The sequence below is a fragment of the Lactuca sativa genome, chromosome 9, assembly GCF_002870075.4.
Source record: "Lactuca sativa cultivar Salinas chromosome 9, Lsat_Salinas_v11, whole genome shotgun sequence".
Lineage (NCBI taxonomy): Eukaryota > Viridiplantae > Streptophyta > Magnoliopsida > Asterales > Asteraceae > Lactuca > Lactuca sativa.
In genome coordinates, this window is record NC_056631.2 from 219903971 (window position 1) to 219927799 (window position 23829).

General features: G+C 33.7%; 2 protein-coding genes across 8 annotated transcripts; one reads left to right on the forward strand and one right to left on the reverse strand.

Moving 5' to 3' along the window:
• The first annotated feature begins 989 nt into the window (after positions 1-989).
• Positions 990-5815, forward strand: LOC111879005 (uncharacterized). 7 transcript variants are annotated; one of them, XM_023875478.3, is made up of 9 exons: positions 2912-3051; positions 3150-3378; positions 3447-3650; positions 3874-3966; positions 4064-4171; positions 4251-4574; positions 4770-4862; positions 4955-4999; positions 5536-5815. In XM_023875478.3, exons 2-8 carry the CDS (start codon positions 3220-3222, stop codon positions 4979-4981), a joined length of 1008 nt encoding a protein of 335 aa, XP_023731246.1. In that variant the 5' UTR covers positions 2912-3051; positions 3150-3219; the 3' UTR covers positions 4982-4999; positions 5536-5815. The 7 variants fall into 7 exon arrangements, with proteins under 7 accessions (XP_023731244.1, XP_023731245.1, XP_023731242.1 ...); XM_023875479.3 differs by having other exon boundaries at positions 2915-3051; positions 3127-3378; XM_023875480.3 differs by lacking the exon at positions 2912-3051 and having other exon boundaries at positions 3176-3378; positions 3452-3650.
• Positions 5816-18618: 12803 nt separating this feature from the next.
• Positions 18619-20646, reverse strand: LOC111879021 (uncharacterized). The gene is made up of 8 exons (XM_023875498.3): positions 20519-20646; positions 20324-20407; positions 20136-20216; positions 19907-20046; positions 19691-19811; positions 19548-19620; positions 19191-19253; positions 18619-19114 (listed from the first exon to the last, which is right to left on the reverse strand). Exons 1-8 carry the CDS (start codon positions 20578-20580, stop codon positions 19040-19042), a joined length of 699 nt encoding a protein of 232 aa, XP_023731266.1. The 5' UTR covers positions 20581-20646; the 3' UTR covers positions 18619-19039.
• Between the last annotated feature and the right edge of the window lie 3183 nt (positions 20647-23829).

Here is a 23829-nt window from a genome sequence, read left to right on the forward strand (position 1 = left end):
ACCGGACTCGGCGAGTGCCATGGCGACTCGGCGAGTCTAGACGTCTTCCAACTCTCTGAGAGTCCCTATCTACTCGTCGAGTATCCCCCTTGACCCGACGAGTTACTCCTGGAAGAATCGCGGGGCCACCCCGACTCCACTCGCCGAGTCTGAAGAACAGCTCGACGAGTTCCAGTCAATCTCCAAGCTACTCGCCGAGTCTGTTCGTCGGACTCGGCGAGTCCACGCCATGCAGTCGATCAAACTGCTTTCTGAGATAAGTTTCGTCCCGAAATACACAAGCATGAGACCTTCTGGACCTCTAAAGGTCCTAATACAGGGTTATAGTCGTTGGGTAACAAGGTACTAGTTCATCTAATCACCAAATGGGTTCCATAAACCCTAAATCCATGCACACATCAATATAACAGAAGGAATCCGAATTATTACTTGAAATATGCACTCTCTGTGTCCCCAAACCGCGGAACTCGAATCCCTTGCTGTTCCTTTAGCCCAAAGCTCTTCTCCTCTTTGTACAACAATTCTTCAAAACCCTAATATCCTTCAATCTTGCTCTAGATGCCCACAGCCGATTAGGGTTCTTCTCAGTCGACTAAAGACGGACAATGACGGCCTATAAGTGCATTATATACGACCCAAACATGAACGGTTAGGGTTTTCGCTAAACAGCGTAGACTCGCCGAGTCCATATCGGACTCGTTGAGTCCAGTCGCGAACCCGCGACCAAGTCTGCGATCCTACTCGGCGAGTCTAGGCTCTAACTCGCCGAGTCCCCTCTTAAATCACCCCAAAAACATAATTTAACAATACCGGAGATTCCGGGCTGTTACATAATGACTTTCATATAATTTCTTTTGCAACATGTATTTATAAATGTATAAGTTCGTAATAATCTTGTTTCTCTTTTACTTAAAAATGTTTTTTTCCAAGGTTTTAAATGTTTTTTTTAACAAGTATTAAATTGATTAACCCCTTCGAAAGGCTTGCAAATAATATATGGGACGGAGGTAAACATCATGAACAGGTGTCACCAAAAGGGCTAATTTTATCAGCTGTGAATCCGTACTTACTTTTCCCATTTCTTGTCATCCTCCCAAGTAGCCGAGAAAACCCTAGCACAGGTAAATCTTCATCTACTCTTTATGCTTACATTCAACTAGGGTTTATCACTCTCCCTACTCAATTCCTACCCTTATCGATTGTATAAGTCGCTGTTCCATCAATTTGTTAAGTTTCCAACGCAAGATAAAAATCAGTTGATTTTGCACTAGATATTAACTTCATGTACTTATTTTTATTTTTATTTTTATTATTATTATTTTAACCTTTATGGTCTGGTCGTGAATCAGCTTGAGGAAATGAAGTGTGAATTTATGTTTGGAAATTGCTTCGTATTGAAGTTTCATGGTTGTGACGGTTAGCGATATAGCTATCTTTCTGCTTAGAGATTTACCCCAAACCCTAAGTGTGGGTTAGTCGTTTTGTTGTTTGCATCAGTATGTGAATAGAAAAATGGATTGATAAAACTGCATGACAAAAATGTCACTCGTTTTAGTAATGAGCTTGTTTCTTTTAATGTTCTTGGCAACAAAGATTGTGAATTTCTTCTATCATTTCTCTGCTAATGTAATACTCGTTAATTTTCCTGTGAAAAGTTATCATGTGAAGAGGATAAAATGGAGTAATGCAAAACCCAGATCTTGTTTATGTCATGAAAGTTTTCATTTATTCAACATTGCTTCTAGGTACATTACAATGAAGCGGAAACGTGCACCTAAAAAGGACAAACTTGAAATGCCATTAGCAAAGAAGAGACTTCAAAATATTGATGCTCTAATGGCAGAAAAACATGTGATGAATGATGAACCTGAAAAGATTACTTCAGTGCACATGGAAACTGAAAATCCAAGAACTACTACTAGCGCCACCATTAGAAGTAGACAAACAGATTTAGAGATAGGAAAAATTGGTTATGGGGAGATGACAGGTTATCCAAAAGCATTGGGTGACATCATTGTAACTGTTTTAAAAGAGATTTCCAAGGAAGCTGGTGGCTTAGCTAACCTTACAAAGAGCTTAGTTGATAACTCAATCAGCAATGGACAGATGGAGCAACCTCATGCTGACATGGATCTTGAGGAAAAAGAAAGCCAACATCATCAAAATCCAGAATACAACCAGGAAGAATTAGATGCTGCTTTAACAGTATGGTTTATTATATATTTTTATAATTAACATTATTCATCTTTGCTTTAGACCTTTAGTGCCTTCATATGTTATAGATGTCAATTTTTCTACTGTAGGTGATCAAAAAGACCATGAAGTTGGATGCAGCTGATCCGTTTAACAGACCCGTGGATCCTGTTGAACTTGGAATTCCTGTAAGCATTTGTTTTTATTTCTTTCTACAAATATGTGATTCTGTTGTGCATTGTTGCATCTTATATTCTTATAGTGATTTGGGTTGATTTTGAACCAGGATTACTTAGATGTGATCGATACACCAATGGATTTTGGTACAATATGCAACAATCTTGAAAATGGCCTAAAGTACATGAATTCAGCAGATGTGTTTAAAGATGTACAATATATTTGGTATAATTGTGTCAAATATAATAAAAAAGGCGATTATATTTTGGAGCTCATGAAGCGTGTGAAGGCCCCCTTCATGAAGTACTGGAAAGCAGCCGGATTACAAACCGCACAATCACCCCCTATTATTGGTAAGGGCCCCACATTGTTATCATAAACATTTTGCTTTTCTGAAATCATGATACCATTTTCAATTCAAGATTTCACTTTTCTGATAAACAGAGTCATCTATCTTGAAAGAAAAAGACCACCCATTGTCCCCACCTGCCAATAATGTCACCCTCCCACCTCAAAACAAGGCTGGCCCTATCCAAGTAGCAGAAATTGATCCCATTCCGATCAACATACAAAATCGAAGTCAAAGTCAAAGTCAAGGTCAAGTCCAAAATCAAACCCCACAGAACTCTACTCCACAATCTTCGTCAGAACAGGATGATGATCCCCAATATTGTATTCCTGGTTAGCTGTCTACAAAATTCATTATCTTTTATAAGAAGTAAAGCATATATATGATAATATATGTGACTTGTTTAGCTATATTTGGTGGCTGAAAACAGATTCTAGAAGTATTCAAAAGAAGCGCCAATTTCATGATGAACTATCAAATAAGCAAAAAGGATAAAAATCATGACCAATGAACTGGGCCAGCCTGTGGGGCCCGAGGCATGCAAATTAACAAGCTTTCTTGGTTTCATAGCACGTGATGGAAACTTGGCTCCTTTAACTTATGCCACTTGGATTAAAATGCCAGAAGAGTACAAAGAGAACATGTGGCAGAAAGTTCTGGTATTTATTTACCTGGATAAACTTTTTTTTTTTTGGTGATGTCAATTAATTTGTATATATTTTTATAGAAAAGGTATGATATGGAGCCCAGTTGTCGAGGATGGGTGCTGATGTCACTTAGAACTAAATGGAGAAACTTTAAGTCTCGCCTTAAGGCTACTCATTATGATGTTCATGAGACTGATGAAGAGAGAATTGCAGATTGTGATGAGAGGGTCCTTCCTGACCAATGGTCAGCCCTTGTTTCACTCTGGAGCTCTGAAAAATGGCAGGTTTGTGTTTGTTTTTTGTATCACACTCACACTCCATGAAATAGCAATCTACTTTCAGTTATTTGTTTATCATAGCATCCTACTTTCATTTCTTTCTATTAAGAGTTAAATTTCTTTGTAATTGAATGACATTGCTAAATGCGAGTCTGTTGCTATTTTTTGCATTTCACCCTTTAAAGTACATTTCAAACGATATATATTTATGTCCAATTTTTTTTTTCAGAATATTTGTGCCACAAATAAGGCCAATCGTGCAAAGCTAAAATTCAGCCACACCACAGGCAAAAAAAGCTTTGCCAGATTACGTGAAGAGGAGGTAAACATTATACTCATTTTCAAAATTCACTTCTCTTCCTTCTGTAAATATTAAATATCCACCATAATGACTGATTTGCCCTTTTCTACTATAACAGAAGGCAAAAAGGCCCGATGGCCAGGAACCCTCACAAGCAGAACTATTTATATTAACTCGTACACGTAAAAATGGGAAACCTGTGAATGAAGCAACAGCTGCTGTAATTGTATGATCTTTTTTTTTTTTAATTAATTTTGTCGAGTTTTCATTTAACGTGTCAGATGAGTTTATCATCTTGATTGCAGACACAACTTTGTGAATCTACAACACAAAATGAAGAGAATAAAGTTGAAGATGATGTATATAATCGAATAATGGGAGTGGATACAAAAAGTGGTGGGTCCCTTATTGGATTATATGGGACCCCTCCTCCTCCTCCTCCTCCTCTTCCCTCACATGTTGAGGCTTTGAAAATGGTTGAAGAGAAGAATGCTGAGGTTGTTGAAATGAAGGAGAGACTTGCATCAGTGGAACAAACATGCTCACAGATGGCTGCTCAAATGTCTCAAATGCTCTCAATGATGGCCACCATGCAGAAGCCTTCCCTAGAGGGAAATGTTCCTAATGCTGTAAGTTTCTCACTGTTTATTGCAAGAAATAGCAATGTATACTTTTGTTGATTTGTTTGTTATAGCATCATACTTTCATTACTTATTACAACAGTTGTAGTTTGAAAAATCTATATATAATGTCATATTAGGAAACAAATGAAAGTAATGATGAACTTTTTGTTTAATGGTGTAAGTTTTGTGTGTGTTGATTAGGTTGATGTCAATTTGGTTCCAGTGGATAATAATACTCCATGTGAGTTGGAATCTCCAAACACTACATCTAATCATGAAGTTCCTGTAAAAAAGGTGGATTTTATTATTTTTATTATTATGTTTTGTAATTTAGATGTTAAAAGGTTAAAATTGAATTTTACATAACCGCCTGATTTATGTTGCAGAGTCGTGGAAGGCCAAAGAAAAGGTAGAGAAATCAAATCAGCAAGGTATGTCTCTCGTATGAATCTATAAGGACTTAATGGGGACATGATTTAGAGGCTATTTCTTTATACGTAAAGTCTGTTTCTTTTTTGAACTGAATCTATAAGGACTTAATTGGGGGGGACATGAGATACTAAATGACCATTTTACCCTTACATTCCATAATGAAATTTCACAATATTCATCAGCTTTAAAATGGGAGCAAAAAAAGGGCAAACAGACAAATAGTTAGAGGGTTAGCGTCTTGATACATTAAGCCTTGTTTTTTTTTTGGCTTAACACATTAAGTCATTTTGTCCATATGAAGTGAAAGAAACAACCATGTATAGTAAAGTTGTCCAAATTAAGTGCTTAAAATTTGGTATGCTATAACATTTTAGCAGAGAAAATTGCAGTGTATTTTGGATGGCATTTCTATACTTGGGTAGATTTATCATTTATGTTATGGTAACAGAAAGAAATGAAAGTAGAATAACAAATCAATGATGTTTCTTGCATTAAACCCTTGTTTGAGTTTTCTTTTGTATATTTTGATGGGCAGATGATTCAAGGTTGGTGGAGAGGTGAGATCAATCCCAATCACATTGTCATAATCATGAGCTAATGGTACTATGATTTGATATCTTGTTACAAGATATCCTAGATTAACCAACTAACTTGTTAAGGAACATGAATTTGTATTGATCATTGTATGTAGTAGGATTTTTTAAGATAAAACTGTTGCTTTTAAGAGGCGAGGAAGCAATAGGCTGTTTTTTTTTCAGCAATTTTGTTATAAAAGAGTTTGGATATATAATATAAAAAAGTCACATCTTTGGATATTACATATGAAAATAAATCTAACAAACATCGGTTGCCCTAGGCATGCACAAACCGGTTCATTTTTCAAACCGAACCGGTTCTTTAAATCGGTTCGGTTCACTACCTAGCCAAGCAAACGTGGTTCAGCCTCAAACAGGTTCAGTTCACTACCTAGCCAAGCAAAACCGGTTCAACCTCAAACCAGTTCACTCAAAAAATTAGTCGAACATATCTAAACCTGTTACACAGATTATAAACCGGTTCGATTGGTTTTATATCGGTTCCAAACCGGTTCACACGATATAAACCGGTTTCAATGACTAAAATCTCGAACGGGATTAAACTGGTGGTTCGGTTCTCAAACCGGTTCGGTTCACTGTGGACCGGTTCAGCGTAAATCGGTTTACCGGTTCTTTGACCGGTTCGGATATTGAACCGGTTTTTTTGTGCACCACTAGGTTGCCCTATATGTAGATTAATAAAACTAATAAAAGAAGGTAGAAGGGGTACAATCTCAATAGATGTGAGACAAGAATTTGTGATGGTTAGAATGATTAAACTAAACCTTATATTTATAAGTTAAGAAACTGGAATCCTAAAAGGATGTGCGGAAAGATTGATTAATCCTAAGGAGTCTGTTTGGTTCGTAAAATGTTGCTGAGAGAATTGTATTTAGAATTGGAAAAGGAATGTTAGAAATTTGAATCAAATTTCATATCTTGTTTGGTTGACAGTAAATGGAATTTGAATTAATTCCAGATTCTATTTGGTTTATAGGAATTGGAATTGGAATCTATGTATAATGACAAAATTGTCCTTTTTGTCTATTTTGCTTAATTTTACTTTCTTTTTTAATATCATTAACAAAAGGACTACAACACCGTGTAAAACATCGTTCCACAATGTTAAAATCAATGAAGTTTGCCTATGTCTACAATTGCGTGTTGTTAAACTAAGTTGGGACATTTTTTTTGTAAAACAGGAAAACGGTATACATATTCCATTGATAGCAAAACAGCAAAATGGCATATATTGATAGCAAAACAACAAAATACCATTGGAACCACAACATGTTTTATGTTCTATCGATTTAGCAAGAAACCGAGACATGTTTTCTTTGTTCAGTTTCTCATAGCAACGATTTCACAACTTCATAAAAAATTTCAAAAACACTAGAACATACAAGGAATCGCAATCATGTTAAATTCCAAAATTAAAACAAAGGAAATCAAAGAACATAATTTCGCTTTTTCTGAAATCGTGAAAAGGAGAATTTAGAAAATCAGAAAAACAGAAAATAAGAACTTGATTAACTTCACTACCGGTTGTTGTAGACGAATTCAGAAAACCAGAAAAGAATGTGAAGAAATCGATTAGCTTGAAATCTTGAATCGATTACGTCTTGCTTCATAGGGCTATTTGGTTCGAATATATATATATATATATATATATATATATATATATATATATATATATATATATATATATAGAGAGAGAGAGAGAGAGAGAGATTAGTTGGAATGAAGGTCGTCGGACGAACCTTGTGACGAAGTGGAGAAGACATGAAGATGATGGATGTCGGCTCAATGAGAATGAGCTGAACGATCAAGGTTAACTGATGAAGGGTATGGTAATGTTTAGCAGGGGAAAAATCATAATCTGATGCTTTCCATGTTATGAAGTAATTAATTCCATTGAGATTATGAAGGAATGAACTTTCATTCATTTGAACGGAAAATATTTCATTTAGCATTTCTTTTTCTTCCCTTGAAGCTGAACCAATTTGAGGGAATTGAAATCATTTTCCCACAAATTCCATTCTATTCCAGCCAAACAAACTGACCCTTAAAAACAATTAATTCTTTAATTTTGAAAACTACTTCATCTTTATTTTACAAAAATTTAAAGAAAAATAGCAAAGAGAAAATAGATGCAATGCAGCTATGCAGAGGCTTAAAATAAAAGAAGAACCCTTATTAAACAATTTTCTTTTTAAACTAATTAGAATAAAATAATCAATTTTCTTTTTCCAAATGACCAATGTTTAGGAATGAATAATTCTAGACAGTGGCGGACCTTAGTGGTGCCTCAGGGGTCCCGGGCCACTGCTCCGACACCGACACGTAGTGTAAATTTTTTTTAATGTTTTTTCTATTGGGTGCACCGGCTTAAAACACGAGTGACACTACTAATATATATTTATTTGGAAATTTTTTTTAGTGTCACCCCTAAGAAAATGTTCTGCATCCGCCATTGATTCTAGACGATTTTATATTGCCTAACAGAAATATGTTTTTAACAAAAAAAATTTAGTTTAAATTTTGGACAAAAAGTACATTATTTTTGAAATTCAAAAACAAGTTTGAAATCCAATAATTAATTTTTGATTTTGAAAAATACTTCATTTTTATTTAACAAAAATTTAAAAGAAACATAACAAAGAGAAAAATAGACACACTGCAATGATTTAAAATAAATTTAAGCCCTTGCATTGTATCTATTTTAAACATGAGTAGACATATATTTTTGTTAAATTATGCAAATGAAAAAATTACACAATATATATTTTTTTATCAGTCAAGAATGACCCATTTCGGGAAAAATGGTCATTTAACTAAAACACAAAAAACTTGGTAATTTTTGTTAATTACATCTTTCATAAGTCTAATTTTTGTTATATCCCTTCAATTAATATTTATATTAAAACTATTAATTAGTAAATTTATTGGAGAACAAGTTTGTTTGGATTATATATGGTGATTGGTATAATAAGATTTTTATGCGTCAGATCTTTGTACACTATATGTAGCGTGTCAAAATAGTGTAGACCTAACAACAACACAAAGAATCATTAGTTTGGTCTTAAGGAAGGTCTTTAGCAATCCACGTTAATGGTCAAGTTAGTAAGGATAATAAGGGTGAGAATGTGAGATTAAAGAGGGATGTATGTGTCATCATCTCTTGAAGATTTATGGATGTTCATATAGTTGAGATGTTCGCCTATCCTATCTTGTTGGAAGTGATTCGAGCTTGGGAAGGGAAAGGAAGATGTCTGGTCAATGAATCTCTCAATGGGGTGTAATCCTAGTACAATCGTATCTTCATTATTAATATCTTGTATTTGTACTGTAGCCATGATGCCTTGAAGAGGATGCTCATCATAGGTTTAACTAAGGTATCTTTCTATGTAAAGAGGCATATTTCATTTAAAATTGACAAAACTTCAAAAATGGTCCCTGTGGTTTTCAAAATTATCAAGTTTAGTCCCTAAGTTCAAAAAACCTCACAGATGGTCCCTGTGGTTTAAAAACTTTTAACAAATGGTCCTTTTCGCTAACTTCGTTAGCTTTTGGCCGTTAAGTGAAGGGTATTTCCGTCATTTCACAAAAGAGGGACCATTTATGAAGTTTTTTGTTATTTAAAAAAATATAATTATTTAATAAAGGGTACCACCCTCTCTCTCTCTCTCTCTCTCTCTCAAAAGAACCCATCTTAAACTGGATCTTCACTTCGTCAATGAACTCAAATGCAAAAGTGAGATGGTGCGTCTTCTTCGTCTGATCGAGGAAGAACACGAATGGAAGCAATCAAAAATCGAGGGTACTAGTGAGGTTTAAGCAGATCACAAGGTATGACTGAGAAAGGGACCTCGGTCTTCATCTTCGTCTTCATTAGATCGAGAAGGCATCAGGCGATCGAAGGCAGTCAAAGTGGTGATCATGTGGCTGGCGATCGTGAGAAAGGGGGGAGGGGGCGTCGGCTGTACAGGTCTACTCCGGTGGTTTCCTTCTTTCATTTTGCCTCATCGCCGGCCGTAACCCGACAGAAGGGAGACAGTAGTAGCATCTGTAAGTCAAGGGAATGAGGGGGTGTTCGAGGCTGCTTTTGGTTGTCTAAAGGAGAGCTGCCGGTGCTTTTCTCGTGACAGTTTCTCAGCAGTTTAAGCCTTGCTAGGAGGCTGTTTTGGGTGTCGATGGTACTTGAAAATACAACAAGCAGGTGATGGGTGTTGAATTAACGAAGCAAGGATGGAGATGGGGCTGGAACAGTCGAGAATCGGAGATGGAGAGGCCGACATCCCGTTTTTCCATCTTTCCTGAGTTGTGGCTTCAAGGGAAGGCAGAGAGAGAGAGAGAGAGAGGGTGGGACCCTTTATTAAATAATTATATTTTTTTAAATAACAAAAAACTTCATTATGGTCCCTCTTTTGTGAAATGACGGAAATATCCTTCACTTAACGGCCAAAAGCTAATGGAGTTAGCGAAAAAGACCATTTGTTAAAAGTTTTGAAACCACAGGGACCATCTGTGAGGTTTTCTGAACTTAGGGACTAAACTTGATATTTTTGAAAACCACAGGGACCATTTTTGAAGTTTTGTCTTTAAAATTTCATAAAAATGTACACTAAATTTCATTGTTTTAGTGTTCCAACTTTGGATTCATGGTCATGTTGTGTTGGTTGTGAAGGGACGAGCTCGACAATCTCTTTTGATGACTATAGATAACTGTAATCATTGTTTTCCTTTTGACAACTACATACATCCATATTATGGACTAATCTTTTGACGACTATGGATGTCCGAAGTAGTACTCTTATTTGAGTAGATTCAAAAAATCCAATTTTTTAGTTATACTTTCCTTTTTATCCTTTATCCTAGTGTTTTTATAAATGTCAATAAGTTCCTCAATATAGGTTCGGTTTGACTCCAAGGCAAGTCCTAATTCAGACCAGGGTGAGAATGTAATGTTTCAAATTCTAGTATATAATTTTTCATTTTTAAAATAGAATAAACACCCATTTTTATAAAATTACATTAAGTCAAACCATTTGTTCATAAAATACAATTCAAAATCAAAGTTATAAGGAAAACAATGTGGAATCTCGAATCATAAAATTGTTGATGTGCGTGTGTACAATCTCGCATTCGCAATTTGATAAGTACTTGAAACATATTTAAATCCACAACTGTAAGCCAAAACTTAGTGAGTTTCACCAAAATGCCCCACACAACAATACAGATACAATGCATGCACATCGGACCTACAACACAAGACTGGACCACCCCCGATCCTACAACATAAAGTTGGACCGCTCCTAAGCCTGCAACATAAAGTTAGATCGCTCTCGAGTTTGTTGGCCTACAATATAAGAAGTATCACCTCAATCCAACCATAAAATGTCAACATATATACACAAACAATAACAAGCAAAAACATGTAATCATAGCAGATCTACCAGTCTAACAGATCACTACAGCATAACAACATCCTACACACAAGGATACATACTGCAATACAAAATATAGTGAGAAAACTTACTTGATGTCGCAAACCCAAAATAAACTATTGAAGTGATTAAGATGGATTTTCAATTCTCTGAACACCTAGAACCATATAAATAATCTTTACTTAGCTTATATTTTAAGTATTACAGTATTACTTATTAACATGTAACACCCGTTTATTTATTAGTTAAATAAATAAATAAATGAACAAATTAATAAATGAAAATAGCCCTAAAAGCATAATAGAACAGCAAAGAGTTAGTTTTGGGGGGGTTAAAATGTAATTCGGACTTAATTTGAAGAGATGTTGGAAGCTAAGGGCTGAATGGTAAGTATTGGACTAAAGTTGAGAAGATTTTATGGGGTTGGGGGCTAGAATGTAAGTCTTGGGTTTATTGTTGGGCCTTTCTATTGGGCCTTGATGATTGGATTATTAATGGGCCATCCAAGAATAATTATATGGACTAAAATAATTTAATGGGCCTAGGGTAAGTCCCATGTAAGGGGTTGGGCCCAATTTGGAAAATTGGGCCATAGATGGACCATAGTTGGGCCTTAATGATTGTATAATGTTGGGCCTTAGAATAAGACCACATATAGGCCTGGGCCTAATTTGGAAAATTGGGCCATGTGCTAGGCTTTGGTTCCTAGTTCGCTTTGGGCCTATGGATTGGGCCTTGGGCTTATATAAGCCAAGCCTAGGGTAATGAAGTAATTATCCAAGTATGTATTATGGTTATGTGTTGGGACCCAATTATTAATTGGGTGTTATTTTGGTGTGGACAGTTCGGGAGTCTGTCAGCCAGCAGCTGGGGTCGAGTCTACAGGACTTCAGCAAGTGTGGGATTATGTCTTCGGGACTTCAGCAGTGTGAGGTGAGTGACCTTCCAGTAGTGGTGGGTCTAAGGCCACAATGCCGGCCCACCAGTAGGAGACGTATGATAGATGATTGTCTTTGTGATATCATCTAGGTTTGCTACTACCTGATATGTTATATGCTAGCGTGATATGTTGTATGTGATAGTAGTCGTGTTCGGTTGTTAGGACCGAAGGGTAGTCAGACACCCCAGATACGTCTGACAGTATGTGATGATATGTTTGCATGCTGACTTGTTATGTTATATGCGATAGAGGTAGTATGAGGGGACCAGTCCCCGTGTTCGGTTGTTAGGACCGAAGGGTAGTTCAGGCACCCCAGATATGTCTGATAGTATGTTTATGTTATGATATATGTGATAGTAGCAGTAGGGGGTGGAATAGTCCCCGAGGGTCGGTTGTTAGGACCGACGGGTAGGTCAACACCCCATAATGGCTTGACATGGGTAGGTCAGCACCCTAGAATGGCTTGATATGGGTAAGTCAGCACCCCATAATGGCTTGACACGGGTAGGTCAGCACCCCAGAATGGCTTGACACGGGTAGGTCGGGCACCCCAGAATTGCCCGACAGTATGTATGCTATGTGATTATATGGTATTTGGTATGATGGGGGAACTCATCAAGCTTTGTGCTTACGGTTTACAGTTTTGGTTTCAGGTACTTGTTTTCAAAGGAAAGGAGTCGGCTTGATCGCAGCGCGTCACACTATGTTTTCCGCACATGAGATCTTTGGGATTACACTCTGATATGGTGTTATGATAATATGTTTTGATTATTGACACTTTGGTTTTGACATGAGATATTAATATGAATGTTTTTATGCCAATGGTTTTACATAATAATGTATTTAAAAATGAAATTTTTGGCCTGTATTTTTGGGATGTTACATAACACTTCATAAATACTTTTACAAACTATTATTTGTTGGGGGTATGAAGCTAAAACACTAATAACCATCCTTAGAAGAAGGTTTTGGACATGAAGGAGAGCCAAAACTTCATAAAGCTTGAGGCTTTATGTCCATAAGGGCCTAAAGGAGTCCAAATCTAAAACTATGCCAATGTAACAAGCTCAAATCCGAAAGTAACTCCATTTTTGCACCAAAATGCCCATATTCTCACTTAAGAAGAGATCTAACAAATGGAATGCCAAGGTAAAGGCTTTTTACCTTAAAATGCAAGCCAAGACAATGTAGATATTGAATTTACCTTCTTCTTCTCGTTCCAAGCTTCTAAAACTCCAAGCTTCTTCAATCAAAAGCACCAAAAACACACTTTAGCCTCTCAAACATTCAAGTACAAGGTTTAGACTGATTAGGGTTTCTTCTAGCCGTCAAAAGGTGGTAAGGGGCTGGAGGAAAGGACTTAAGGCACTTTAAATAAGGTGCAAACCCTAAAAATTAGGGTTTCCACGCACAACCTCTACTCGTCGAGTCCGGGTCTTCCGACTCGCCGAGTAGGAGTCAAAAACCACGCGGGCTGACTAGGTTCGACACGACGAGTTGGGGCCTCCAACTCGTTGAGTTCCTTCAATAAAATGAATATAAGCTTTCGAAAATTATACATGGGAGTCGGGAGGTTACAAAAATGACAAACAAATAAAATAAAAAATAAAAAAGAAATTATTAAGGGCCAAATAGTTATTTTACGGTCGCAGCGTTGACCCATGTGAAATTTTTTTTATACAGAAACATTCCGAGTTAATTTTCGAAAATAGGGACTGAACGCGCATTTTGGCTTATGCACAAGGGACGATTCGTGTAATTTACTCTAAAATAGGTGTTTATAAAAAATATAGACAAATAACAAATATGTTTTCATTATATATATATATATATATATATATATATATATATATATATATATATATATATATATAATGACAAAGGTGTTTGTATAAATTAGTTTATAAAAATGTTTTTGTATACAAATGCATTTATTATAAAATAGGTTTTTGTATATTTCTTTATTATAAAATACACGTTTGTATATTTTTTTTAAGTAAAAAATAGACTTATAAAAGCTTTTATACAAAAAAGGGTTTTTTTATGTGAAAATGTGTTTGTTGTATAAATATGATTTTATAAAGAAAAAACATATTCGAAATTAAAAAATAAAATAAAATAAGATGTAAAAAAACTAAATTTAGGATGCAGTTGTAACAAACTTTTGGAATCTAGGCCAAAAGTGTAAATTTTTGACAAAAATGTAGTAAAGTTTGAAATGTAGGCCAAAAGAGTAAATTATGGACCAAATTTGTAATAAAATTTAAAATCTAGGCCAAAAGTGTAATTTTTGAAAGTTTGATGACCAATAGGGTAAAATAATCAAATGAATATACTTACCGGTTTTTGGGAATTAATTGACTAAAAAAACATAAGGCCTAAACATAATAGCCTTTAGCAAATTTCCTTAGTTATTATACAGTAATTTAAATAGTTTTTTTTATTGGAACCGACGAATAAGAAATATATTTAAACAACCCAAGCCTAGCAAGTAGAGGTGGCAATCGTGTCGTGTCATGTCGGGTTCGTGTCGTGTCGAAACACTAAACGGGTTGAAAATGCTTGACCCTAACCCGACTCATTTAATTAACGTGTCGTGTCGTGTCAACCCGTTTATTTTCGTGTCGAGTTCGTGTCGGGTTTCGGGTTAGGGCTATAGCTCGAAATATGTCGTGTCATGTGAGGTTAAAAGATTGAGCATGTTGAAAGAGTAGGAGTTAGGTAGGTAGAAAGGAAAAACTAATAGTTTGGAGGCAGAATAGATGAAGTAATAGCAAGTTCAAATGACAAAAATAAAAGAGTGGGAGTTGGGGAGGCGGATGACAAATGTCATGAGGATGCGAGAGTGGTGAAAGATACTGGGTAGTTTGGGAGACAATGAAAAATTGAAATGAAGTCTTGATCTAGATGACTAAGTCATTTCAACATTACAAAACAATTCAATTCGAAGGCTTTCTTTTACTTATGGTTTTGATTTTGTATCTCTCTAGTTTATTTAAATAATTCAAAATATTTGCATATAAATAAACGAGTCATTTTCGAGTCATATTCGAGTTCTCAACTCTAACCTTACCCATTTAATTTTCGTGTCGTGTCAACCCGTTTATTTAAACGGGTTTAAATATCTTACCCAAACCCGTTTATTTTGTGTCGGGTTCGTGTCGGGTTTCGTGTCGTGTCAATTTTTGCCACCTCTACTAGCAAGACACTACACGAGGAGGCAGACAAGGAGACAAAATTCATATTACCAACACAAAAATGAACACCATTGATCGAATGTTATGCAGTTGAACTAAATACTTTCTTAATATTGTCATTCTTTGCCTTCCATATACACCAAAGGATACCATAACAAATACTTAAACAAAAAAAGTTTGTTTTTTCTGGCAATGTCCCCATTTAGCTGAAAATCCAAAAATGTCTCCCACCATTGTGAATTGTGCTACTGGAATACAACACCAATGAAAAATCCATTTCCACACGATCTTTGCAAAAGAAAAATTGATTAAAATGTGATATGCATTTTCATCTTCCAAATTACAAGAAGGAATTTGCCCTGCTTTAGCTAACCAAGCAAAACATAATACCTTAACATGTCCCTCTTTTAACCACTTAATTGGTGTTTCAATGGATGAGATGTGCAATTGGTCAATATTATGTTTGAGGATGTCGAGAGCTTATTGACCATCTGAGTAAAATAGTACATGACCAAGAATCAGGAGAGGAAGAAGGCTGAAATATCCCAATCACCCAAGACATATTGATTAGTTCCTGTTTCTGAATGTCATGTGATGGTTGTGAAATCCAAGAACTTGATGTACACCTTTCGATTATTAGATGCTATTTTTTTTTTATTACAAACTAATAATATATTATAAATTTTAAAAGAGAAAAAAAAAATACTATCATTTGTAATTCAAATGAAATAATTCGTATTCTATGAAAAATATTTATTTTAATCATTTATAAATTTGCGTTCCCTTTTATTGTTTAACGGTGTTTTAGTTTCTAGATGAGTAGATGTTATTTGAAGTAACAATAATTAAATAAAAAATTACATTTCACTAAATATTATATGAAATTATGCTACCTTGAAACAAAAATAAGTTTTATTTGAAAAAAACATGGTGATCAAAACTGAAAATAAACAAATTAAAAGTTTTAAAAGCATTATTTAGCTATAATATTTGTTAAAAAAATATTTTTAAACCAAAGTTTATAAATAACTTTGTTCAGGCACAACCCATAGATAGAAATAATTGAGATAAATATATATTTTTAACCATACTTACTTGAACTTTTTATGAGTTGCATTCAACTACTACAAATTTTCAACTTCCTGCTTTTTAATAAATATCCCCTTTATCATATCTTTCAAGTTTCAAGATTATGACATTATTTTACATCAACTTATGTACTTTGTATAAAGTTATTATTACATAGTTAATGACAATATTTTTAATAAAACATATTTATTAATGTTTTCACTACATAATTTTATTACTATGCAATGTACAAACATTCATCTAGTAAACGGCCTATTTATAAGGAAAGGTGATCATATTTCCACTTGACAATTTTATCCTTCCACTTCAAAATAAATATTTGAACCTTTTTACCCTTAAGTTTAATATTGAAAAGTGAGAGAAAGATCCTCTATTTTAATATTGAAGAGAGAGATGTGATTATTTTTATAAATAGTATCCACTGTTCACTTTCTTTTATGAAAAAAAGTTTACTTCTTTTTCCATTAAATGTGTTAGCATTTATGTTCATAGAATTTTATTAAGAAAAATGTTGGCCGTTTTTTCCAAGTAAACAGAGGAAACAAAAAAAAATTCAACTAAACTATTCTATTTAGTGCCGGTCCTAGGGGTCGGCAAGTTGGGCGATCGCCCCGAGCCTCACCAAATCTCGGGGCCCTTCAAATAATGATTAGCATATATATGTATATAGTTTCTAGGTAATATAAAATAGCTGAACAAATTAAATAAAAGAATATGTAGTTGACTTGGATGAAGCGCTTCATTGACTATATTACACGTCCGAGTTCAAACCTCGATTTGGCCAAAGGTTGTTTTTTGCTTTGTTTGTTCATATATTTTACTTGTAAGGCCTAAGGCCCAAGGATTTCTATGTATTCTATTTGTTTCGTACTTATAGTTTGGCTAAGGGGCCAACAATTACTGTCTCTGTATTTTTTCCTTCCCTTTAACATTAGTATTATTGGTATTTACTCTAATAAATGAAAATCTTTTTGTCACATGTCACACTCTCATTGATTTTTCCACTTGTCATTTTGTGGCTATTTTCAATTAAATTTTTTCCACATGGCATTTTGTGGTTGTTTTCACTTTTATTAAATTTCATATAATAATTGATTAAATGTATTAATTGCAAAAAATATAAATATAATTGCATATCAATTTCATTACTTTCCTTCTAATTTCAAAATTTCTAAATTAAAACTCCATTAATTTTTTTTGTTTATCTATCTAAATTATTTGTTTAAATTTAAAAGAGAAAAACACTTAAATTTTAATAATTCAATATTTTTCTAATTTTTCTTATAAATTTAAACTTTTTAAATGTTTAGAATTTCATATTTTTTTAAATAAACCCATGTAATACATGGGTCTTACACCTAGTTAATTAAAATATATTAATATTAGTTTTGGTTATTAGCACTGTTTTATATCTAGACTTCATTCAACTAAGTAATTTCGTTAATTTGAGTTCTAGAGTTCAATTAAATATGATTTAGAATTTCTTTTTTTACTGAAAATTTGTAACTCATGCTTTATGTATATCTTTACCATACTTACTTGAAACGAACTGTAGTTGAACATATAATTTGTGTACAATGTGGAAATTAAAACCTTTTAGTTTAAACCCATTTCAAGAAAATGAAGTTAAAATGTATGTGTAGCATGCAACAAATTGAATACCAAATGATGAGTCATGCCTATGACTTCCATGAGATGTGTAAAAGAATAATTAAACGATAAGTAACACAACTAGTTAGCAAGCATAGTACAGTAATTAGCAAGAAAACTATTGCTTGAAACTTGCCCCACCTATAATCCCCATGCACCAGAGAAAGGAATTGCACTAAAAAGAAATTTTCTAACCAAATCTAGTTGCATTTGATTGGTTGAAAAAACAGATGTATGATATGCATACAACCAAATCTATTCATATTGTGAAATGGCTGAATTGATTTTATACAAATTGGAGAAAGCTGCCAGAGCAATGACAGTTGGAATGGAAAAAATGATTGCACGATAGATAAAGTTGTTTATTATTTGATGAATACATTCCCATTTGTTGAAGCAATTGTAACTGAAACTTAAATCACATAGAAAGGACAAAAAGAAAAAGAAAAAAGATTATGTTTACTACAGCCTTGGTTCAGAGTTTTGGGCATCCCCCGTTCGTTAATGACTTAGGCAGTTAAACATGTCTTGGACATATATATAGCAGTAATTGGGCGAATAAGGGGGATAGATTCAAGAGTTCTAGAATCAAATGAAATAAAATTAAAAAGAAGAACAATGTTCATGTGCTTGTCATTGATTTAAACTAAAGGGTAAAAAGGTCCAAACATTTGTTTTTTAAGTGGATGGATAAAATTATGAAGTGGAAATATCAAAGGATAACAAATCAAATACAACTTTTTTTCTTGATGCATGAGATCCCATTTAACCAAAATCTTACAACTATTTGACCTTGCTATTGGGCTATAATCACAATTCATTAGTAACCAAACCCCAATTTCATATAAGTACACAAATTTCAATTTCTTTTTTCTTCAAGTCCCCTTGAACCATGTTCACAATAGAATACAACAATTAAGCCTCATCTGTTAAGCATGTGAAGATATGACACAACGGGTCGTAGTGTTGTACTCTGTTTGACATGTATTGGACTAGAACTCATACTGATGTCAACGGACATAATTTGCAATTTTTGTCCCATCCAAACAGGTAGGACACAGACTCGCTCTCAATCTCATGTATGTGCAAAAAGACATGAATGCCCTCCTCATAAGAATTTGATGAAACGAGCTAATGGATATCAAATTCTTCTTCTATTGTCAATTCGTGGTTTCTTAGAAGACCCGGCTTTTAAAGTCTCTGTATCCGATTCAATCTAAAAGAGAGAAAAATTTAAAAAAAAAAAAACTTCATCTGATAAATGGAGAGAAAATTTGTAATTCATGACTCACCTTGTTTAGTTTTTCCCTGACCAATCGAACTGTCTGGTTCATCGATTCTAATGGAAAATAATCCTGATATCATATTTCACAAATAATATTTGAGTCACCATTTTGTCAAGGGATATGGAATGTATATATGAAAAACGACAAAAAATGCCCTTCTTTTTTTGTAAGTATTTGTTTTGTTTTATAAACAACTGATAAAAATAAGTAATCTACCATTTTGTCAAAAGTATGAAAAAATAATTTGTAAAATCCCGAATTTTGACTAATGTTAAGGTGATTCAGAAATTTTTCATTTTTCATTTTCTAAAATTCAGAAAAATTGGAGATGCTAAAAATGAGATAATATAAAATGTTTTAAACCTGATTAGACGAAACTGTTGAGGGAAGAGTTTGACTGTGAACAGTATGTTGAGCATGTGGCTCCAGTGGGTCCCTGCAACAAGAACATATAATCCAGATATGCCAATAGAGATAGGATAAAACAATAAGATCTAGATTCAAACCTGTGTTGGATATTTAATGGTTGTGATATGAAATTAGTCTGAGATTGAGTTGAACTCAATTTAGGTTGACTACAAGAAACTGCACGCATATTCATAACACCAGAACCCTTGGATCTTCCAGCTGAAAAAACAGCAATAACAAACTATACAGGTATTTAATCCATCTAGAAAACAAAATCTTTGTAAATATAAAATATGATATTATACAACACTTACGATTAAGTCTAGCTACAACTTCTGTTCTTCTACCTTCCAACTTCTCTTTTGTGTCACTAAGGTTCTCATATTGAGGTGCATATGAGACTTGAATCCGATTTCCAATAAACACTGATTCATCCAACTTCCTTTTTGCAAATCTAAAACAATATTTTGATGAAGAATTCTGACATTCCACCGGATAGATAATCGATTACAGTGAAATAAGAAGTTAAATTGTTTGACGCACCTAGCATTGTTGACCTGATGAAACTTAATCCAGTAAACATCAGTAAATGGCTCGCAATCTTCGTCGTCCAATGGTATGAATCTACAAAAGAGAAATAAGAAGTCGAATTGAATTCATAAAAGAAGTAAAAAACAACAATTAACATCATGGTTGAAGACACTTCCGAAAGAGTGAAAAAGATATCTTACTCGTCAATATCACCATATCCTTCGAACAATTTCCTTAATTCATCACCACAACCTAATGCAGGAACATTCCTCACGATTAAATACCTATATCAAAATCACAAATCCGCAATTGAGTTGTTTTAGGGCTCACATAATCAAACACAACAAATTAAACTTATATTTACAAGAATCGACTAATTGAAGTTGAATACGAACTTGGATTCGTCGCAAACCGTATAAACGCGTACCGCTGGTTGCTGGTTTTTGTCGCGCGCCATTTTCCTCTGATTGTGGACGACGGTGATTGTGTGTTGTTTGTGCTGATTAAAATGCCAAGAGAGTAATTACAAATTTGGTCCCTAGAGTTATATCAACTTACAGTTTGATTTTATACTATGTATTTTATTTTGTGGAGATCATCCATACACAACAAGTTTTTCCATACACATCAATTTATATTTAAATTGTTGGATTCTCCAACTCTATAAAACATAAATTATTATGTATGAAGAAAAAACGGTTATATACAAATCATTTCGGTTTGATACTAATCACTAGGCGACACTTAGTATGAGACTAGGTACCCATGTCTCATGTTAATACAAATATATAGAACAAAGGAATAACTAATTACGTATCTAAGGGTTGAATCCTAATTAATTCAGGGTTCGACAGTTGCATTAGATGACTAACTCTAAATCCCAATTAATCCAGAGTTTGCCATTTGTATTGGATGACAAACTCCTTGCTGATTATTTGAAAAATATTGGACCTTGCATAATTAATGACTTGTACAAGTGGGAGATTGATTGAAATAGTGTCCAACGTCATTAAATATTAGTACTATTTCAAAATAATAACATGGTCCTTTAGGTTGCCTATATGACACAAATTAGAAATTAAAATAAATAGAATTAAGGAGAAAATAAGGTTATTAATTTATTATGTTTAATAAATTAATCAGAAACTACTTTGGAATTTGTAATTATTTAACTCAAGGGTTGAATACTAATTAGATAAAAGACTGACTAATTGAAATATTTTAGAACCCTTAACGGTAAGAAGATTTCGAAATATCCATCCCACATTAGATGGGAGGTGATTTTTGAATTATTTCTCCATCCAACATGGGATGAAAGATAAAAATTGACAAAGACTTTAAGATTATAAATAGGGTGCTAAGGGTTTTATTATGTTTTGCACATTAGCCTGAAAATTTGTCTACTTCCCTCCCTTATGAGACAAAATTTTTAACCTTTTTCTAGGTTTGTAGAAATTTGATTCTCTCCTAGTTTTCTTTTGGTTTTCTTTTTGGAGTCTTAGGTGTGATTTCATTAGAAGGATTCTCGATTGGGTCATCTCATCCAAGCAACATGGCTGGATCAAGAAGGGATAAAGATGGTTCAAGACGATCAAGATCGAACCACACAATAGGTTTATAGTTTAAAATATGTTGCAAACTTGCTATAATTAGTAAAACCTAGATTCTAAGGTGCAGTGCATGTACACATAGATATTAATTTGTTTATTTCGTTGTGCTAATCTAGTATGTATTTATGTATTAAAACCCCAACAGATGCTGTCAGATCTTCAGACCCAATCAACCTTGACTCAGTCATCAACTACGAAACACCCTCTAAGTCATTTTTCTTGGCTTAACATTGAATAGCCGGTTATAAGGAATGTACAAAAAATCAATTAGTAAATATTTATAAAAATGAAAATATATTACCATATTAAATCATTTTTCTGTGATTGTTTAATTCACCTATTTTTTATGACCTTTGATTTACGATTTCATGTTTTTTTAGAAGTAAGAGTTGATATATCTTAACTTGTACATTTAGCAAGTTAAAAGTTTTGAAAAAACTATTTCAATATTTTTCAACAAAAAGAGGCAAAGTCGTTGAAGTGTTCATCACTGATTTATACCGAAAGATATTTATTGGTTTCTTTTTGCATTTTCTTTATCTATCATCTAATGTTAGATATATAGCTGACTATTGACACCAAATTGTTCTTTGTTTCGGCATTGGGTCTCTAGTCTCATAATAACTTCTTAAGCGTCGCCTAGTGATTAGTATCCAACCGAAATGATTCATATACAACAATTTTTTCTTCATACATAATAATTTATGTTTTATAGAGTTGTAAAATCTAACAATTTAAACACAAATTGATGTGTATGGAAAAAAAACACTTGTCTAGAGATGAGTTCCGCAAAATAAAATACATAGACTAAAATTGTAAGTTGATATAACTTTTGGAACCAAATTTGTAATTACTCTCTTGGCATTTTAATCAGCACAAACAACACACTCACCGTCGTCCACAATCGTAGGAAATGTCGCACGACAAAGAACAGCCATCAGCAGTACGCGTCTATACGGTTTGTGACGAATCCAAGTTCGTATTCAAATTCAATTAGTCGATTCTTCTAAATATAAGTTTAATTTGTCGTATTTGATTATGTGAGCCCTAAAACAACTCAATTCGACTTTTTTATTTCTTTTCTGGATTCATACCATTGGACGAAGAATATTGCGAGTCATTTACTAATATGTTTACTGGATTAAGTTTCATTAGGCCAAACAATGCTAGGTGCTTCAAACAATTTGACTTCTTATTACACTATCAATTATCTATCTAGTGGAGTGTTAGAATTCTTGATCAAAACATTGTTTTAGATTTGCAGTAATTATATTTAAAAAAAAAAAAAAAAAAAAAAAAAAAAAAAAAAAAAAAAAACCCTAAATGAAATCATAAATCAAAGGGAATAATTTTCAAAAGAAAGAAAAGAAAATAGGTGAATTAAACAATTATGAAAACAATGACTGAATAAGGTAATATATATTCAATTTTCTACATGTTTACTAACCGATTATTTTGTCTTTCACCGTTTAAATTGTTTTTTTGGTACGCGCCTTATAACCCGCTATTCAATGTTAAGCTGAGAAAAATGATTCATAAGTTATTTCATAGTTGATGACTAAGTCAAGGCCTGACTGGGTCTAAAGATCTGAAAGCATCTGTTGGGTTTTTAATACATAAATACACACCAGATTAGCGCAACAAAATGAACAACTTAATCTCTATGTGTACAAGCACCGCACCTTAGGATCTAGGTTTTACTAATTATAACAACATACTTTAAATTTTTTAAATCTACTAAAGAAATATATAATTACTAACCTATTGTGTGACTCGATCTTGACTGTCTTGAACCTTCTTGATCCAATCATGTTGCTTGGATGAGATGATCCAATCAAAAATTTCTCTAATGAAATCACACCCAAGACTCCAACGAGAGAACCAAAAGAAAACTGGGAGAGAATCAAATTTCTACAAACCCTAGAAAAGAGTTAAAAATTTCGTCTCATAGAAAGGGTGGGAAGAAGTAGGCAGTTTTTCTAGCTAATGTGCAAAAAATAATAAAACCCTTAGCACCCTATTTATAACCCTAAAGCCTTTGCCGAGTTTATCTCCCATCACATGTGGGATGAAGACATAATTCAAAAATCACTTCC

What these genes read in the sequence shown, in the direction of transcription:
- LOC111879021 (XM_023875498.3), bottom strand. Translation starts at nt 20,580, where the DNA reads ATGGCGCGCGACAAAAACCAGCAACCAGCGGTACGCGTTTATACGGTT. An exon ending in GGATATGGTGATATTGACGA is followed by an intron (nt 20,217 to 20,323) that starts GTAAGATATCTT and finishes TCTCTTTTGTAG; the next exon opens with ATTCATACCATTGGACGACG. An exon ending in CAACAGTTTCGTCTAATCAG is followed by an intron (nt 19,254 to 19,547) that starts GTTTAAAACATT and finishes ATATGATATCAG; the next exon opens with GATTATTTTCCATTAGAATC.
- LOC111879005 (XM_023875474.3), top strand. Translation starts at nt 1,531, where the DNA reads ATGACAAAAATGTCACTCGTTTTAGTAATGAGCTTGTTTCTTTTAATG. An exon ending in AATTAGATGCTGCTTTAACA is followed by an intron (nt 2,206 to 2,303) that starts GTATGGTTTATT and finishes TTTCTACTGTAG; the next exon opens with GTGATCAAAAAGACCATGAA. An exon ending in CTGTTGAACTTGGAATTCCT is followed by an intron (nt 2,382 to 2,479) that starts GTAAGCATTTGT and finishes ATTTTGAACCAG; the next exon opens with GATTACTTAGATGTGATCGA.